General features: G+C 40.0%; 1 protein-coding gene across 1 annotated transcript in view; it reads right to left on the reverse strand.

Annotated features, from left to right (window-relative positions):
* LOC136256627 (basement membrane-specific heparan sulfate proteoglycan core protein-like) overlaps positions 1-17405 on the reverse strand; it is a 123999-nt gene that overhangs the window by 50189 nt on the left and 56405 nt on the right. Inside the window, exons 3-4 of the mRNA XM_066049603.1 lie at positions 7048-7440; positions 6687-6983 (exon numbers count right to left, since the gene is read on the reverse strand). Coding sequence (XP_065905675.1) covers positions 6687-6983; positions 7048-7440 — 690 coding nt within the window. The remainder of the gene's footprint in view (positions 1-6686; positions 6984-7047; positions 7441-17405) is intronic.

Here is a 17405-nt window from a genome sequence, read left to right on the forward strand (position 1 = left end):
AACTGACGTCACATTCCTAGCCTATTACACGTGATCATAAACTACGTAATGTTAATGTATAATGTTGCAACTAATCATCGACATCCTCCGGGGGCCCACGCAAGACACTGGTCCATTCGGCTACTCTTGCACGGGCCTTCATAGCTGCTTGTCTTGTGGGGCGGGTGTCCTGTGGCTGTGATGTATTCTGCTGATTGCTCTCAGAATCTAACTTGTCCTGGCTGTTGGTAGCATCTGAGTTAACAGGTTCAACATCGGTCTTACTTGTTATCTCGAGTGGGCAAAGTCTGCTTATAGGTCTATTTGTCCTACCACTGCTTGTGCGAATGTTAACAGCTCTGATGAGTCCATCATATCCAGTAATGACATCCTCGATTACTGCCGAGTTTCCAACTGGCTCTGGGTGTTTCATCATGGACTAAAACAATTTCACCCTTGTTGACTGTCTGGGAGTTATTTCCTGTTGTACGATGAAATTCCCTAAGGGATGTGAGGTACTCTGTTCTCCATCTTCTCCAGAAGTTGTTCAATAACACTGTTATGGTTCTTGCTCTCCCTTTCACCTCTGTGTCGGAGCCGTAATCAGGGTCACTAATCTCATCTCCTTCGGTTATTGGGTGTGGGAGAGAAACGATCCTCCTACCATACAGCAAGTGTGCTGGAGTGAGTGGTTCTGGGTCTTTAAGGTCAGGGGAGACATATGTTAAAGGATGGTCATTGAGAATGGCTTCGATTTCTACGATTACTGTTTGTAGATCAAGTAGACTCACATACGATCTTCCAAGTACCTTCTTAAGGGAAGCCTTAGTCAACCCGATAAGTCGCTCCCAAAATCCCCCGTACCAGGGGGAGCGCTTTGGGATGAATTTCCATGTAACTCCCTTCCGACTTAAAGCATCTAGTAAGATCTTGCAACTGTACAGCTTGTTGAGTTCATCAGCGGCTGCTAAGTAAGTGGACGTATTGTCAGATAATATAACCCTGGGAAAAGATTTGCGACTGCTAAATCTCCTGAAAGCTTGTAGGAAGTTCTCGGTGGTGAGGTTAGTTACTATCTCAAGATGTACAGCTCTGGTCACTGCGCAAGTAAAGAGGCACACATACACTTTACTCTCTTTACCTATGTCTCTCACATATAAGGCGCCAGTGAAATCCACACCAGTCACTTCAAACGGCTGCATCTCTTGAACTCTACACTTGACAAGGGGAGGTGGGTCCGGTGTTTGATATGGCTTTCCTTCAGTCTTCCTGCAGATCACACAATGTCTAAGAAGTTTCCGTATCAACTGTCTTGCACCAGGAATCCAATAGCTCTGTTTGATGGCTGTCAATGTCGAAGTCACTCCAGCATGTAGATGTTTCTCATGGACTGCATAGACAATGATTCTGGTGAACGGGTGTTTGGCTGGTAGCAAGTAAGGAAATTTCACCAGTTCAGAGACTGGGGAATTATGAACCCTCTTGCCACAACGAATGAGTCCACCTTTGTCTATGAATAAACGGAGTTGACGAACTAAAGGTAATCGACTTGATCGAGAACTGATGTTCTGGATTTCGGAAGGGAATGATTGCTGTTGTACGGTTTGGATCCATTTCAAGTTAGCTTGTGTACGCTCTGCAGGGGAGATAGGACCTGAGTACTTGATGGATGGCTTTCTTATGTTTCTCACAAATCTTAAAATATATGCAGTAACACTGAGGAGTCGTGATAGGCTGTGGTATGCTGAAACATCAAGAATACAGTGCAGGCGAGTGTCTTCCACAGAGGTAGTACTTTGTGTCTCTGGTTGAGTAGTCTCTTCGGCTTCCACTAATGAAACTTGTAGCTGAAGGGCTTCTGTAGGCTTCCACTCTGGCCAAAGGTTATCAGACAGTAACCAAGGTGGTCCCTTAAGCCACATAAAGGAAGACTGTAGCTGGTCATAAGTAATACCTCCTGTCAGAAGGTCTGCTGGGTTGTCATTGGTTGAGCAAAATCTCCAGGAAGCTGATGGTAGTACATTGTGAATCTGACATACTTGAGAAGAAACAAACTGTGGAAGGGTCTTCTTGCTATGGATCCAGTACAACACAATCTGGCTGTCAGTCCACATAAAAACAGAGGTGTTGTGCAGTTGTAAGGAATCAATGATAAATTTGGCCAGATGTGTAGCTGTCAATGCAGCCATGAGCTCCAAGCGAGGTAAGGTTAGACGCTTGAGTGGAGCAACACGGGTTTTCGCCATAACAAATGAAGACTCCTGTTGTAGCTTGAGAAATGCTACAGCACCATAGGCCTTGGTGCTGGCATCAGCAAATACATGAAGTTGTACACTGCTTTTCTCATAAGTGATGGTAAAGTATCGTCTATTGATGCTAAACTGTGGTAACTGCTTGATGTCTGTGACTATAGATTGCCATTGCTCACAAAGCTCAGGTTCAAGTGGTTCATCCCATTCCAGGTGTTTCTGCCAGAGGGTTTGCATTAGAAGCTTGGAACGGATGGTGACTGGAGCCGCTAGTCCAAGTGGGTCAAACACCTTCGATGAATCTTGAAGGACTTCAAGCTTAGTAATTAGGTTTACGATAGTCAAAGAGGGGTTCTTAGGTTTGAGTGATAGTTTGTCAGTGTCAGTATGCCAGTGGACACCAAGGACATTAGCAGGTACAGTGGAGTCAGCAGTAGTTTCTTGACATGTTATCAAACTAAGTTGTGAGCTATTTGATACTCATGATCTTAAGTGAAATTTGGCCTCTGACATAATGACTCTAGCCTGTTTGTAATACTGGGTTGCAGCCAATTCTGTCTCACACCCTGACACAATGTTATCAAAATATAAAATGGCTTGGATGTCATGTGAGAGTGGTGTGTTATAGTGTTGTAAATGATGGTACAGTGCAGCATACAACATAAATGGTGAACTTACAGCTCCAAAGAGTACTATCTTGAAGCGGTACATGATGAGCTCACTGTTGGATCTGTAACGTCACTGAGCCAAAAAAGGGTGTAATCTCTATCACTCTCATTAAGGTGGATATGGAGAAAGGCTTTCTCAATATCACTGGAGATAGCATAGTTGTGTGTACGAAAACGAAGGATGATTGAGCATAGATCATTTAGAAAGTGAGGACCGGTGAGTAAACAATCATTCAAGGAGGGATGGTCCTTTGATTGACAATAGCTGCAATCGTACACTATGCGGATTGGTGTTGTGATTGAGTTCTTTTTGACGCAGTAGTGAGGAATAAAATGGGCCAGGCCAGGTATTTCAGGTGTGTATACTCTTTCAATAAAATCCCTGTTGAGTTGATCACAGATAATGTTGCTGTATGTTTGTAGGAGACCTGGTGTTAGTGAAAGACGGTGAGCCAATGAACGGGTTCTCTTCCTACATACATTAGAGTTAGTTGGCAGTGGTGGGTGGCTCTCTTTCCACGGGAATCTGGTGCAGTATGAACCATCATGAAGACGAGTAATACATGTCCGCGAGTACTCTTGTAAAACTGTTTGTCTGAGTTGCTCTCTACTGCTATTCCAGTTGTCTCAAGGTCATAAAACTTCTGGATGCTGTCATCTTCATTGTGCTGGGTGGATATGTGAAGGGCACTTGTTACTATATTGAGAGAGTGTGTATGTGAAACTGGTCCTGAAAGCAGGTAGCCAATCTTGGAACTAGTAGCAGTTGGACCGTCCCCTCTAATGATGTGGTCTTCCACTATGGCCCAGTAGTGATCAGCCAGAGGGAGATATTAAAGTCTCCATCTGTGTTGACAGGGTGGGCTAACTGTAATCCATGCAGATATGGTAGTGCTCTGACTCTGGAGGTAGCACTTATCTTCAGTGGGACAGCAATGGTAGGGACGATAAGGACTGATAAAGGTATGTGTTCCTTGGATTGCGTCTTGACATACACAGTTGCAACTGCCACGCTCTTGTAGTGTGATTGACTCGCACCAAATGCAGCAAGAGAAATGTTTTCCTTCTTGTAAGGCTTCAGTGACAAAAGATCAGCCAATTCTTGGGTCAGGAAGGAACGTTGAGACCCTCCGTCAAATAGTATGTTGGCCTCAGTTTCTACATGTGAAGAGGAGGTAATTGTTGATACAGCAGTTTTCAACAGGCAAGTGTTGTCTTTGACAAGCATGCTGTGTGATGGAGGATGGGCCAGAGCAGTGAGTGAAGCTGTTGAGTCTGTATTGTCAGTATTCCCTGTGGCCTGTGCTTCAGAGGTTGCTGGTTGAGAAGATGGCTGTACTTGAGTTCCAGTTCTAGTTATTTCACTTCAGATACTTGTGTGGTGCTTACGGCCACATTAACGACACCGATACTTGGAGTTGCAACTAGACACTCTATGATGGCCCAAGCAATTGAAGCACAATTTCTCTCGCTTAATTATGTCCAAACGTTTCTGGTGGTCCTTGATGGCTTCACAGGTACCAGGAGCATGAGGTCCCTTGCAGTACACACATGTTGGCTTCTTCGGAGTTGGGAGATCACTTGCCATACGTGAAGGTTTACGAACAGAGCTTGCATGGAATGAAGCTGTAAACTGAGTTGAGTTAGATTGGGGGTGATGAGAACCCATTTCTAAAATTCTGATCTCTGTAAGTAAAGCACCTTGTAGTTCATCAATGGTCCACTCATCACTGCCGTGCTGTCTTGCCAAGTTGACTCTGACATCTGCTGGAAGCTTGTTCAGTATGATAGGGACTAACAGCGAACCATATGTCTCACGGGACATGCCAAGTGAAGAAAGGCTTCGTGCGTGACTTTCAACTGCATCATAGAATACTTGTAGAGCTGATGATGAGTTCGTTGGATTGTGCATCTCAAGTAGGGCGTTCATGTGAGTGTTTACTAGCTTATGTGGTTGGCCATATCTTTGTCGCAGTAAAGTGACTGAATGCTCATAATTGACTCCTGTTAGTGGGAAACCAGCCACAACTCTTGCAGCATTATGTTGTAGTTGTGCACGCAGATAGCTTAACTTCTGAACATCACTTAGAGATGAGTTATTGTGTACGGCTGCCTTGAAACAGCCCCAGAAAGACTGCCATTGTAATGGTTCACCTGAGAAAACTGGTATACTGAGCTTAGGTAGGCGGGTAGTAGCTCCGCTGCTGCTTGGTATGTGGCTTGCTGGGAGTGGGGCTACATGGCTTGCTGAGGATGTGACTACATGGCTTTCTGAGGTGACAGCATTTGTGGGGATTATTGGGTGTGTGGCATGTCTTTCAGGGAGTGTGCTCACATGATTCTCTGGGTGTGTGACTGGTAGTATTTGTGTTTCGGTGTCGTGTGGAATCACTTGTGTATGGTGAGTGTCATCTGTAGCAGGTATACTCACTGTTTCAGATGAGGCGATAGACTCTTCATTGTTCTCATCAGAGGTTGGGACCTGCGGTGGAGTGACGCCAGTTACAACAGTGCTGGGGTCTGGATGAGTGCGGCGATATAGTCTTAAAACTCCATCAACTTGAGCTACCTGTTGGGAGATTGTCTCTTGGATCTCTTCAGTTTCAAGAACCTCGGATCCCAGTTTCCCTTCTTCTTCAATAAGACCAATTATCTTAGCATCGATATCAGTGAGGATCTCCTTCTTTCGATCAAGTTGCTTCTGCCAGTCTGCTAATGAGGTGTAGTCTGACTCTGTGAGCTCACTGGGGTCTCTTTCAATAATATCTTTAGTTGCAGCAATTATTCTGGTAAGGTGACTTCTATATCCGTGACGTGATAAGCGATGACGCTTGAGTGCCTCCATGCCGTGACGAATTTGTCTTTGAATTAGTGCCAACCACTGGAAAACCTGGAACGAAGGAACAGCAACAACAGTTCACTGAGTATGGGGTGCTCGTCTTTCTGGGTACCATTCCCTTATTCTGCCACGGTACCATGACGATTTAGTGACGAGCTACTACTTGGACTAGAGAGGTGAGCACAACTAGCTTGGTAGGGTTGGCTTCGTTCTTGAGACAGACTTCTGCTGGTAACAGCACCAAAAATGTGGGGGACTGTTGATTAGTATAGCTTGGCTCGTTCACTGTTCGCCACGATCGCCACGGATACATACGCAACACAACACTGTCACTACTATTGATTACATGTGCTACAAAATTCAAAGTACAAACTGACGTCATATTCCTAGCCTATTACACGTGATCATAAACTACGTAATGTTAATGTATAATGTTGCAACTAATCATTGACAGCAATAGTGTTCCTGTTAAACATAACACCACAAATATTTTGAATCGCTATACCTAACAACTGATGTTGTACAGTAACTGTGCCACACTTCTGGGATATTGCATGCACCCATAAAAAAGAGATTATAAAAAGTAAATCCAATTTCCACAACACAAAAGGCAGTAAATCATTACCAAAGGTGTCAAAACATGCAGCTATAAAGTAATAAATAAGACTTCTAATTAATGTGGCAACATTTTGACAATCAACTACTTGTATAAATATGATCAATTTCATTCTCAAATTATTCATTACTCTAGTGAGACAATTTTTATGCATCATATTTCAAGGTTGAAATAATTAGATAACACCCTGAACAACAACGTAAGACTTGCATCTTACTTTTGGCAATGGCACTATACAATAAAGTTGGTTTCATTTGCAACGGAGTGACTGATATCCACACAGGTGTTAGATATTTGATACATACAACATGCATACATTGCAGATGCAAGCTTACCAACAACAGTAACAGTGATGGTCTCACTATCACTTCCAATAGGATTAGTCACAGTACATGTGTATGCTCCACTATCACTTGTAGTAACACTATTAATGGAGTAGTTAGCATGGAACACTGCACTAGTATTAGTATGAGTAACTGTAGTGATACTAGTGAACTGTACTATTGGACCACTATCCTTCCTCCATGTGAATGTGTCTGGGGGAGAACCTTGTGAGGTACAGGACAATGTGAGGGGAGAAAAAACAACAACTGTTACAGTAGATGATGATGGAGGGTCTATCATTGGAGCAGCTGTGTGTAGAGAAATGAAAGATGGTTAACAATGAGGTGATGGGGTACATATCAAATGACTTACTTCTTCCACTAAAGTACACACCCACCCTCATGGTCTGTTCCATCATTGAACTGTTCATCATGATACATGAGTAAACACCTTCTTCAGTAGTAGTGAATGTTCTACACAGGTATAAGTTGATCACTCCTGGATAGTTCCTAGCACTTGCTCCACGTACTTCAAACACAGGACCATGACAATTTGTTGGAGCAACAGGTACTATAGCTCCATTAAAGTACCATCCACCCAGTGCAGTATTACCATTATTACCAGAAGGTCCCAGTCCAGAAGCACAACGAAGAATTGCCATAAATGGATCAAGTGTAAAAGGTTGAGTAACAAATGAGTAGTCAGTAATTTGATTACTACTAACTAAATCTGTACTAATATCAGATGCTCCAGTAATTCCAATACCTAATATGTACACAAGTATGCTAATTACTTACAATACAAAATATATTGTATAGCGATTAAGCAATAGTTGTAACAAGGGCATGAGGGCGTACATATCAGGCAAAGCCCAAATGCTTCATGTTACAGTGAATATGTAATTCATATCAGGCTGATAGCCTACACAGGGCGATCAATCACCCAAGCCAATACAAGTGCAACCACTGGATATATTATGTATGCATGCCTAAAAATTTCAATTATGGGTCAGCAGCTAGTATGTTATGGTTATGTTTGGTTCCAAAGAATGGACAAATCCTAGAGATATCACGGAGAATTTCGGTTACGCAAGTTTAATGTTTTAATCAGTGCTGTTTATGGAATACGTAAGTACGGGGTGTACTAAAGGCCTAGATAGGTAAGCTTGCTTGTAGAGTGGTTACTTCATGCAGTGTGGTAATATCATGATGGGGCATGGTCTGTATTCAAATATGTGTGGAAAGGATTGGTGAATAAGCTAGAGCACTAGTTCTCACCTTAGCCCAATATTTTTCAATTCATAGGGTAGCAAGTAATACAAAACACTCTCCATCACAGTCTGAGTGGTGTCCATGGCAAAATCCAAGTCATGCATACTAATCATGTGAGTATTAATTGATCCTCATAATTAATTTTGGACTTAATTAACATCTATCCCATCCAAAAACAGCTTATAGCTGTAAAAAAGTGCTCGTTCAAGTAAAGCAGAGTTAACTGCGACAAAAAGTAATGATATCATAATGCGGCCATGTGCGAGGTGAGCAAGTTGTAAAATTAATATTAGCTAATCAGATAATACAATGTTATTGTTAAAGTGTTAATGAGAACTATGTGATGCTGCTAGTTTTTAAGTGTGTGAGCATCTTCACAAATGCCACATAAATTTAATTCTCAATAAAGCAATGTGTATAGATTCTCTGATAGTAATAAATAGTTTGAGTTTGGCCACCTTTCCTTTGTTCGTAGCATTGCTGTATACAGGAAAGGTGGCCAAACTCAAACTATTTATTACTATCAGAGAATCTATACACATTGCTTTATTGAGAATTAAATTTATGTGGCATTTATGAAGATGCTCACACACTTAAAAACTAGCAGCATCACATAGTTCTCATTAACACTTTAACAATAACATTGTACTATCTGATTAGCTAATATTAATTTTACAACTTGCACATGGCCGCATTATGATATCATTACTTTTTGTCGCAGTTAACTCTGCTTTACTTGGACGCGCACTTTTTTTACAGCTATAAGCTGTTTTTGGATGGGATTTCAATACTTTTTGTTAGAATAAGCAATGCACTGTTGATAACAGTAGGTGAGTTTCCATGGTTTTGACAGAAACCCCAGATTACAGTGACAGCATATTAAAATATAACTGTAATTTTAGTGGCCAGGGCCGCCCACATGAGGGGGGGGGAAACTGGGGTATTTTTCCCCCTGCCCCAGCCCGAAAAGGGCCCCTTGAATACCTGTTTAAAGAAAGATCGATATACTCTAATAGAGCAGTCAGGATCTAGACCCTTCCTTGCCCCTGGGCCCCTCTTTAACTCTTTTCCCTGGGCCCTCTAATTTCTCTGGACGGCCCTGTTAGTGGCATGCAACTGCAGCCAACTAACACCCATTTTAACTAGTAAACCCTTAACAACACTTTGCCTTTCATCTTGTACTGCATTGAAACGATCAAGATACTCTATTAGAGCAGTCACAAAACAGCTGTAACACAACAATCAATATTTAGTATAGTTTAAATTACTAGCTACTTACAGACTTTACAATATAAAAATATGGCACTTGTAGAAATGTGACTGTTCTATTAGAGTATCTCGATCTACTTCAAGCATTGACTAATTCAAGTGAAGAAGCTACGCCCCTGCCAAGAGATCTTGTGAAATGAAATGAGAATAGTAAAGAAAAGGCAAGTATGTACAGAGACAATAGAGGGGCGCGTAATTATGTCCTGTTGTAAATAAATGCCTTTAAAATTTATATTACTACTAAATAAATGCACCAGAATAGGCTTGTGTGGCTATTGTCTCCAAGGTTGTCTCATTACTTGTCTTTTCGTGTTGAAGGGATTTAGTCGCAATTGGTGAGTTTAACTATGCATGTATTTGTGTTGTAAAACTTAATTGTAAAAAGGCGATTAGCACATATCATGATAAACATGTATTTGTCATAGTAGAGTCTCTCACGAAGTCACGATTATTACGAGACATTGGACCAGGGTAAAAAATTTACTGCTATATTTAGAGGTTGTAGTGTTTGTATATCTTAGTACCTTAATAAATAATCCCCCATGATCACTAATCACTAATAGTACAGTGAAAACTGGTCATTATTCAGGCCGTAGGGACAAAATTTTCTGACCTTGCCTTTTAAAGAGGTGGCTGCATTATGCGGCCTTAAAAAAATGTAAGAAGCATGCTGTTCTAACTGGCTATAGAGATGGATTTAGTGTATGACAGCGTATGAGACAGTGAGTGCTGGCAGCAAGGGGGCAGCCAATTTGTTAGAGCACCAAAAGCACTGCTTCAGACATAGGCAGTTGACTGTCAGCCCCAAGTGTAAAAAGTTTCACTATTGGTCCTTATAAGCTCCTGATGAAGAAAGTGATGAAGTCATTATCCATAGGATATATTTTTCAAAGTATCCATTTCAGTTCTACAATATAGTAGCCAAGCATAAGATGAACATAACACAGCATTCCAGTAGTTTAGTGGTGACCACAACACTGCCTGAGTTAAACTGTGGTGAGATTTGAGACTACCAGAAGCCCTGGAATGTCTTCAACACATGAAATACCAAATATCTAATGCCTGGCTTTCATCCACAGTGGACCTGTCTTGGTGGCCACTTGTACAGAAGGGAAACAGCTGCCACACAGTCTTGCGAGCGAAACAGCTAATTGCCACACCCCTTAATTATCAATTTGTAAAATCTTTAGCAAAATTGTGTGTGCGAGCAAGTGCGATGTGGCAGTGCCGTGTATATGGTTGCTGCCTAGCAGTGACACATCACGAGTATTGAAGTCACAATGCATTACTGTATCATCCATCTAAATACAATCTCTGAATGTGTCATTTTGTGTAGAGAGCAATCTTCCGCAAGAAGTGACCTGCAGGTTTCAGTGTATATTGTTAACCATTAATATTGTGAACTATATGTACAGTGAAACCTCACTTAGTGGCCACCTCTTTAATAAGACCACCTCATTATATTGGCCACCTCTAGTAGGTCCCAAATATAGCTAAGCATTACTTATGACCTCATTAATAAGGCCACCTTGTTATTCAGGCCAAATTTTTTGGTCCCACAGCCTGCCATATTAATGAGGTTTCATTGTACTTATGTGAATTTTTATTTTTCGTAACTTTTCTTCAGGTTTACTGATGGGCACTATGAAGCATTGTTGACTGGTACACTTATAATGTGGTGACTTGAAATGTTAAAACAGTACGTAGCATGTCTTGTATGTACATGTAATGTGTTGTAATGTGTCCACACATCCACACATCTTAGAAATAAATATAATTGTATTCTCTATAAATAGTCAGTTCCTTTGTGCCACTGGGTCATAAGTTGGTTGAATATGGATCATCCAGGGCACTTGAGTCACATTTTGTCCTGGCCAAGTGGATCTCATCCACTGACAGAATATACAGGATCAGATCACGTGTATAAATTACGGTGGAACTTGTTTATTGCCACCTTGTTTATTGCCACCTTCACTCATTCAGCAGGTAACAGTGTATAAATTCTCAATTGGAATTGGCTTTTCAAGAGTGGTTGTCTTTCTATACTAGTGGCCATTAAGACAGGTTGTACTGATAGAGTGTACATACTAGAGATGCAACAATATCCTCCACTTAGTGTCGTTTGATAGTGATGCAATGGAGACTATGTATTATTGCATTTAAATACTATACTATTATATTGCAACTCTAGCACGTATTTATAACAGGAATGTTTGTTAACTGTTTAGACATACTGGAGCCACACCCACTCATCTGGATTCTACAAATGGAGTCATACCAACTTGTTGTCATCATACTTACTCGTTACTCTCATTGTGTTTGGATGAATATACATGCCGTCATGTGAGACTTGCTACCATGGCGGGCCACTGGAAAACATTTGCATAGCAGTTATATTACAGTCATTATTGTACAATTCTTACATTATTGTTGTGAAAAGTGTTTGGTATTCATGTGTCTCCTCTGTATGTTGTAATTACATGTGTAATTTTGTGTGGGGGTGCTATAAAATGCAATAATGCATGGTGACAATTGCATTAGGCGATTTTGCACACTTCCTTTTAAGCTAGCTACATGTGCTAATTACTAACAGCTTGTGTCAACAACTGGTAACCGCAGTTGTACTCATGTGTCATTCTTTAAGCCGCGCCCTTAGAGGACAAATTATGTGGGGGCGACTAATTTCAAAACGAAGGATGGTATGCAGCACCATGATTATATCTATGGACTATAATCTATGGCAGCACACTTCTTGGTGGCTATATGTACTGATTAACTACATAGAGCGCCAGTTTATCAATACCCAGTGACTGCAGTTGTGCTCTGCGTCATTCTTTAAATTCCGAGTAAAATTCTTAGAGAGCAAATGACGTGGGGGCGACTAAATTCAAATTTCAAACTAGCCATTCTCAAAAACAAATGTTTCAATCTGAACGAAACTTTTAGAACAGTTTAAAGACACATTGCCCTACATGCCAAGCAAGTATTGCAGAAAACAACAATCTGGGATTTGTATTTGGCCTCTAGGTCGACTGAGGACGACTGAAACTTCGTTTGGTGCTGAAATCACGACTGTAGGGTAATCATGTATGGTGAAATCGATGATGTGAATCTTGAGGTGATTGAGTGAATACTGAAGCGATAACAGGGCGATCAATGTTCGGAATGCACAAAGGAACGCAAGGCATACACCTGTGGTTGCGTCTAACCGCATGCGATAAAAAAAAAAAAAATGAAACTTCCCCTTTGATGTCGGCAACCTCGATCACGAAACAATCGGCATGGATTTGCTTCACTGCTTGTGTGGTAGTTACTAGTGACACGATGAGTTCAACTCCAGAGTTTCAGAGGGATAGCGTAAGTGACGGGTGGATTACAGGAAGGCCGAATTTGACAACGTTCGTTCTTGTAAAATCCTCATGTAGTGGTCGCGTCATTTATTGTCTGCGGCGAGCGTTTCTGCTTCACTTGTCGCGCGACTCACTACCGTGAGTCTTGATATAGTTGCTGCCCAGATGTAGCCCGGCCTACATTTCATATGTAACCCGGCTAGCTGGAAGATGTAGCCCAGCTAGCTTCTTTTATCTGAGGTGTGAAAGTGTAGTCTGGCAGTGTCCGCCCCTTTGCATAAAGAGGAAAGGTGTGGTTACAACTTTGTAACAAAGGAATGTAATTAAGCAATATCATCACAATAATGGCGGCAAGAATGGCACGACTAATACCCATACAAAGTAAGTAGTTCTTGAATCCTACTTTAAAGTATTCTTTAGGTTCCAAGTACAAGGCTTTTACCATCTCCATCTGTTACTCTTGTATAGAACATCCTATCGTCGACTACAAACTGTTAAAAGGAAGTTAATCAGGTGATTGACCTGAACTTTGAACTTGATTAGTTAGGTTCTAGAACACACTAAGAATACCTTGTATGTAGCTATGTAGTTAAGTTATAGAACATTCTAGGGACATCATGTATGTAGACAATATAGAATATTCTAGAATTGCAAGCTAGGGATTATATAAGTAGTGGTAGTGTAGTTCTTGTAGTTCTAGTTGTTTTTTGTTGCTGCCTTGTACTTTGTGATTTTCCAAGTAATTTATTAAAGACTTAATCAACTACTCTGTGAAACCACACAAGTTCTGTGAACAAACAGCCTTAATTCTAATGGATCTTCACAAAACTTTGTGACAAACTCTTCCACACACATAATTCTATAGTAGCTACAGTATCTATGGTAACTCCAACACAAACATCACAAAAATTAATGCGATCTGATTGGTATTACCTGTTTTCTGTAACACGCTACAAATTTTGAATATTAGAGTGACCAGACCCTTCCTCAATCTTTATGTGAAGGGATAGGCACCTCCAGACTAATGTACAACACGATACTATCATTGGTATTTATTTAGGGAGTTCTGGGGTTTCTGGAACCATTCTTTTGAGTTGGTATTCAGATAGACAGTAGTTAGCTACTTAACACCATATTTATACCGTCTTCATTACATGTAAGCAAATCTTACCATTTACACAATAACTTAAAGCGTGTTTATGGCTACAGTATGGTCACTGGCAATCATTCTAAATTTGAATGCCTGTCAATATTTTTGAGAATTATTGCAGATGCAGGTAAGCCAATCCATACATTGCTTATGCTCCAGCTGTCACTACAATGTTTTCCACCACACAATAATAGCAAAAGCTACAGGCTTTATGGTTATTTCTGGGGCATAGTGATACTGTGTACTAAATTTATTAAGGACTATTGTAGTATTTTTGGTGTGCTTCTTCCCAGTGACAGAAATAATGGCCTTGGTATAGCTTGTTTAACTTGAAGAAAGTACTAAAAGTTCAATAAAATGTCTTCACAAATAGCAAATTGCTTCCACAAGCCGTAGATACGTATTTTAGTTGTTTAGTTCTTAGTATTGAAATTATAAGAGTTCTGTAATTTGCTATTCTGATTTCTTAGTAGTGGGTTTTTTTGTAAAACATCACTATAATTCTATTGCGGACCATACACTCAAGAGCAGTTGTTGTCTGCAGTAAAAGAACAAGCACAATTGCAACCACAACACAATTGCTCATCTGCTTGTTTAAAAGAACATTTTGTAATTTGTCATGCTCACATACATTTTAAAATATACCATAATTTTACAACTTAAGTTATAGCTAGTAGCAGCTATATAGTTTTATTATTACCTATAGTAATTTTCAAACACCCACGCACATGTTTTTCAAGCACTGTTCCGTCATTCTTGATCGGATTCCAATCACATTTGTACCATTATAATCTACGATTGAAGGTGAATCTGTCTATCCTGGTTAGGTGGCGATTCGTTAAACTAGAGAAATACCCCTTCAAACTGCCATTGCTAACAGAAGAAGCTACGAATCTGTCTGGAACTCACTGAACCTTCATAACATGTTGACAGCCATCCATGTGTGTGCCTTTGTTAGATCGTGCCCTGCCCTGTAGTTGCCAGACTGAGGAAAAGTAAAAATCGAGGCCATAAACTTTTCTAACACAAATTCCTCCTAGGTTTTCCCCCTAATCGTTTCAAACTCACTGGAAGTATATCCCATCCAAATCAATGTGTCATAAAGTGGTTTTGTGCCTATCCTTAAAGGATCGAGGCTCACAGTAGTGAGTCATGCGGTCAAGGAAAGTAGGGCGTGTGACTACCGTGAGTTATTTACACGAACGGCTAACTCTAATAGAACGCACACCTAAAACCTACCTTTAAAACTACTCTTTTGTGAAAAAACCTCGTGATACAACAAAACCTTTGGTATATTGTTATATAAGTGCATTACTAAGTAATCCCTGTTATATTTTAGTATCACTGTATAAAATTTTGCTGAAAATGTTGTATTCTTCTCCTTCTTCTTTGCATACTCATTAGCGCGAGTCACCCATTTTGTTTACTCTTATATCTTAGACTGTGATAGTTCTACAGCCTTGGATTTGCTATTACAAGTTCTTTGGCTAGTTACGTTTCTTCAGTAAAAATCTTGGAACTCCACCTCTCTTGCAAGAGCCACCATAAGCGATTTTCTCAAAGTTTGATTCATTCACTCTTGTGCTACATGGGACAATCTTCGATATGTAGTTAAACGTATGGAGTAGTTTTGCTCAATTATGACCTGCAGTTTTTCTGGGAAGTGGTGAGTTAATTTCCATACGTGCGCTCATAGGATAATAACATCACCTGCGCTAATTGCTGATTTATTTTGCGGTCTTTTAGAACAAATTTAAGACACCTCTAACTACAGTAGCGTTTATTTAAAGCCATGAAGTTGGTGCAAATTTGGCCATAAGCGTCAATGCTAGGTGAACATGATCAGTGTAGTAAACTCACTGAAGTTGCTATCGCTCATGCTATTCTCATAAGTGTTTGCTATTCAGTTGTTATTTAATAATGGGTCTGAAGTAGCTAACGTAGCCCACAATACAGCTTTGTGCATTTCAAGGGACAATCCAGTAGACTATAATAAGAAGATTGGGGCACATTCTCACCTGCCGGGAAATGGCCTTTACTCAATCTGTTCACTGATGGTTTTAATGGTGCCTAGAAGCCATCTGAGGTTGCAACACCGACAAGTACCTGCCTACTTCTACCAAACTACATTCCTTGGTTTTGCCACTTGATGTCCCAAGCTATGATGTAGTACACACAATAACTGTTGAAGCTGTTGTGATATCCAAAGGTAGCTTGTATGAAACTAGCTATTAGCTTTATGCATTAACTTTTTTGGTCTTGCTCAGTGACAAAAATGTGTGATATCCTAAACAAAAACAGCCTTGGGCTGTAAAAAAAGAGTGCTGCCAAGCAAAGTAGGATTAATCAAACAAGCTTATTCAACATGACTGGTAAGAACAAGGACTGATATCAAGTTGCAGCCAAGTAGATTGGAATATTACCATGATCAATCTGTTAAACAACTGGTAAGAACAAGGACTGATATCAAGTTGCAGCCAAGTGAATGCAGCATTACCCATTCTCTTTGTATCTAGCTATAGCTATATAATAAATCTAGAACAAATACACATGCAACTGTTATTAAACTGTCATTTGGCCACTTTACAAAAAAAGCGGCCAAATGACAATTTAATAACAGTTGCATGTGTATTTGCTCTACTTTTATTATATAGCTATAGCTAGATACAAAGTGAATGGGTAATACTGCATTCACTTGGCCGCAACTTGATATCAGTCCTTGTTCTTACCAGTTGTTTAACAGATTGATCATGGTAATATTCCAATCTACTTGGCTGCAACTTGATATCAGTCCTTATTCTTACCAGTCATGTTGAATATGGGTCATTCCATGCACAATCACCAAAGAATTGTAATGACCCCCCTCGGATTTTGATGAAATTTGGTGTGTATGTAGTACTTATGGTACTTATTCACCATACCAATTTTTAGCCCCCTGCACCACATGGTTTCTGATTTATGACCACAAAAATTTGAATATTTTATGAAAAGTTGGTACGACTTGCATTACAAAATCAACTGTAGCTCACCACTGTATTAATATTTTGAAATAAAATTTTCGGTGAATAAAGATAATTAATTGATCAATTTAAAAATCCATAAATTATGGGATAGCAGCTTAATTAAACTTTTCAAAAGTTGCATAAGAAACTTTGATCCTACATATTTCAAAAAGTGCTGCTTCAAATTCTTTGAATTTTTTACTGAATGATTATTGTGTCATGGTCTATTGTTGATAAAATTTTTGTGGTGGGGTCACAATGGGTTCAGGAGATATAATTAAAAATGTTGTAGCTTATAGTGAAGTATTGTAGTCTATTATTGCTTTAAGGGAGTGTACACCAGTATTAACCATTCCTAATAAGGTCATTTCAGATCTGTCTTACATAATGAAGATTTTGAAATGCAGTGTAACCTGTATTAGTGACCACCTGTATTGAAAAACCATCCTTAGTTTACGAAAGTTTAATGCATATTAATAGTCTTCGGTTAACAACCAGACACATCCTCTAATTATGAAATCAAGACCATTTGAACTCTCTATGGAATTACAAGATAGGTGCTATTATTTAGCAGCATGCACAGAATTATAGCAGATAACATTGGACAACTTATAATGCTGATTTGTACATACACAGAGGACACTTTAATTCACTTCAAGTTAAATGTGTGCATAAGCAACTTGTGAAA

Source organism: Dysidea avara, chromosome 5, assembly GCF_963678975.1.
Source record: "Dysidea avara chromosome 5, odDysAvar1.4, whole genome shotgun sequence".
Lineage (NCBI taxonomy): Eukaryota > Metazoa > Porifera > Demospongiae > Dictyoceratida > Dysideidae > Dysidea > Dysidea avara.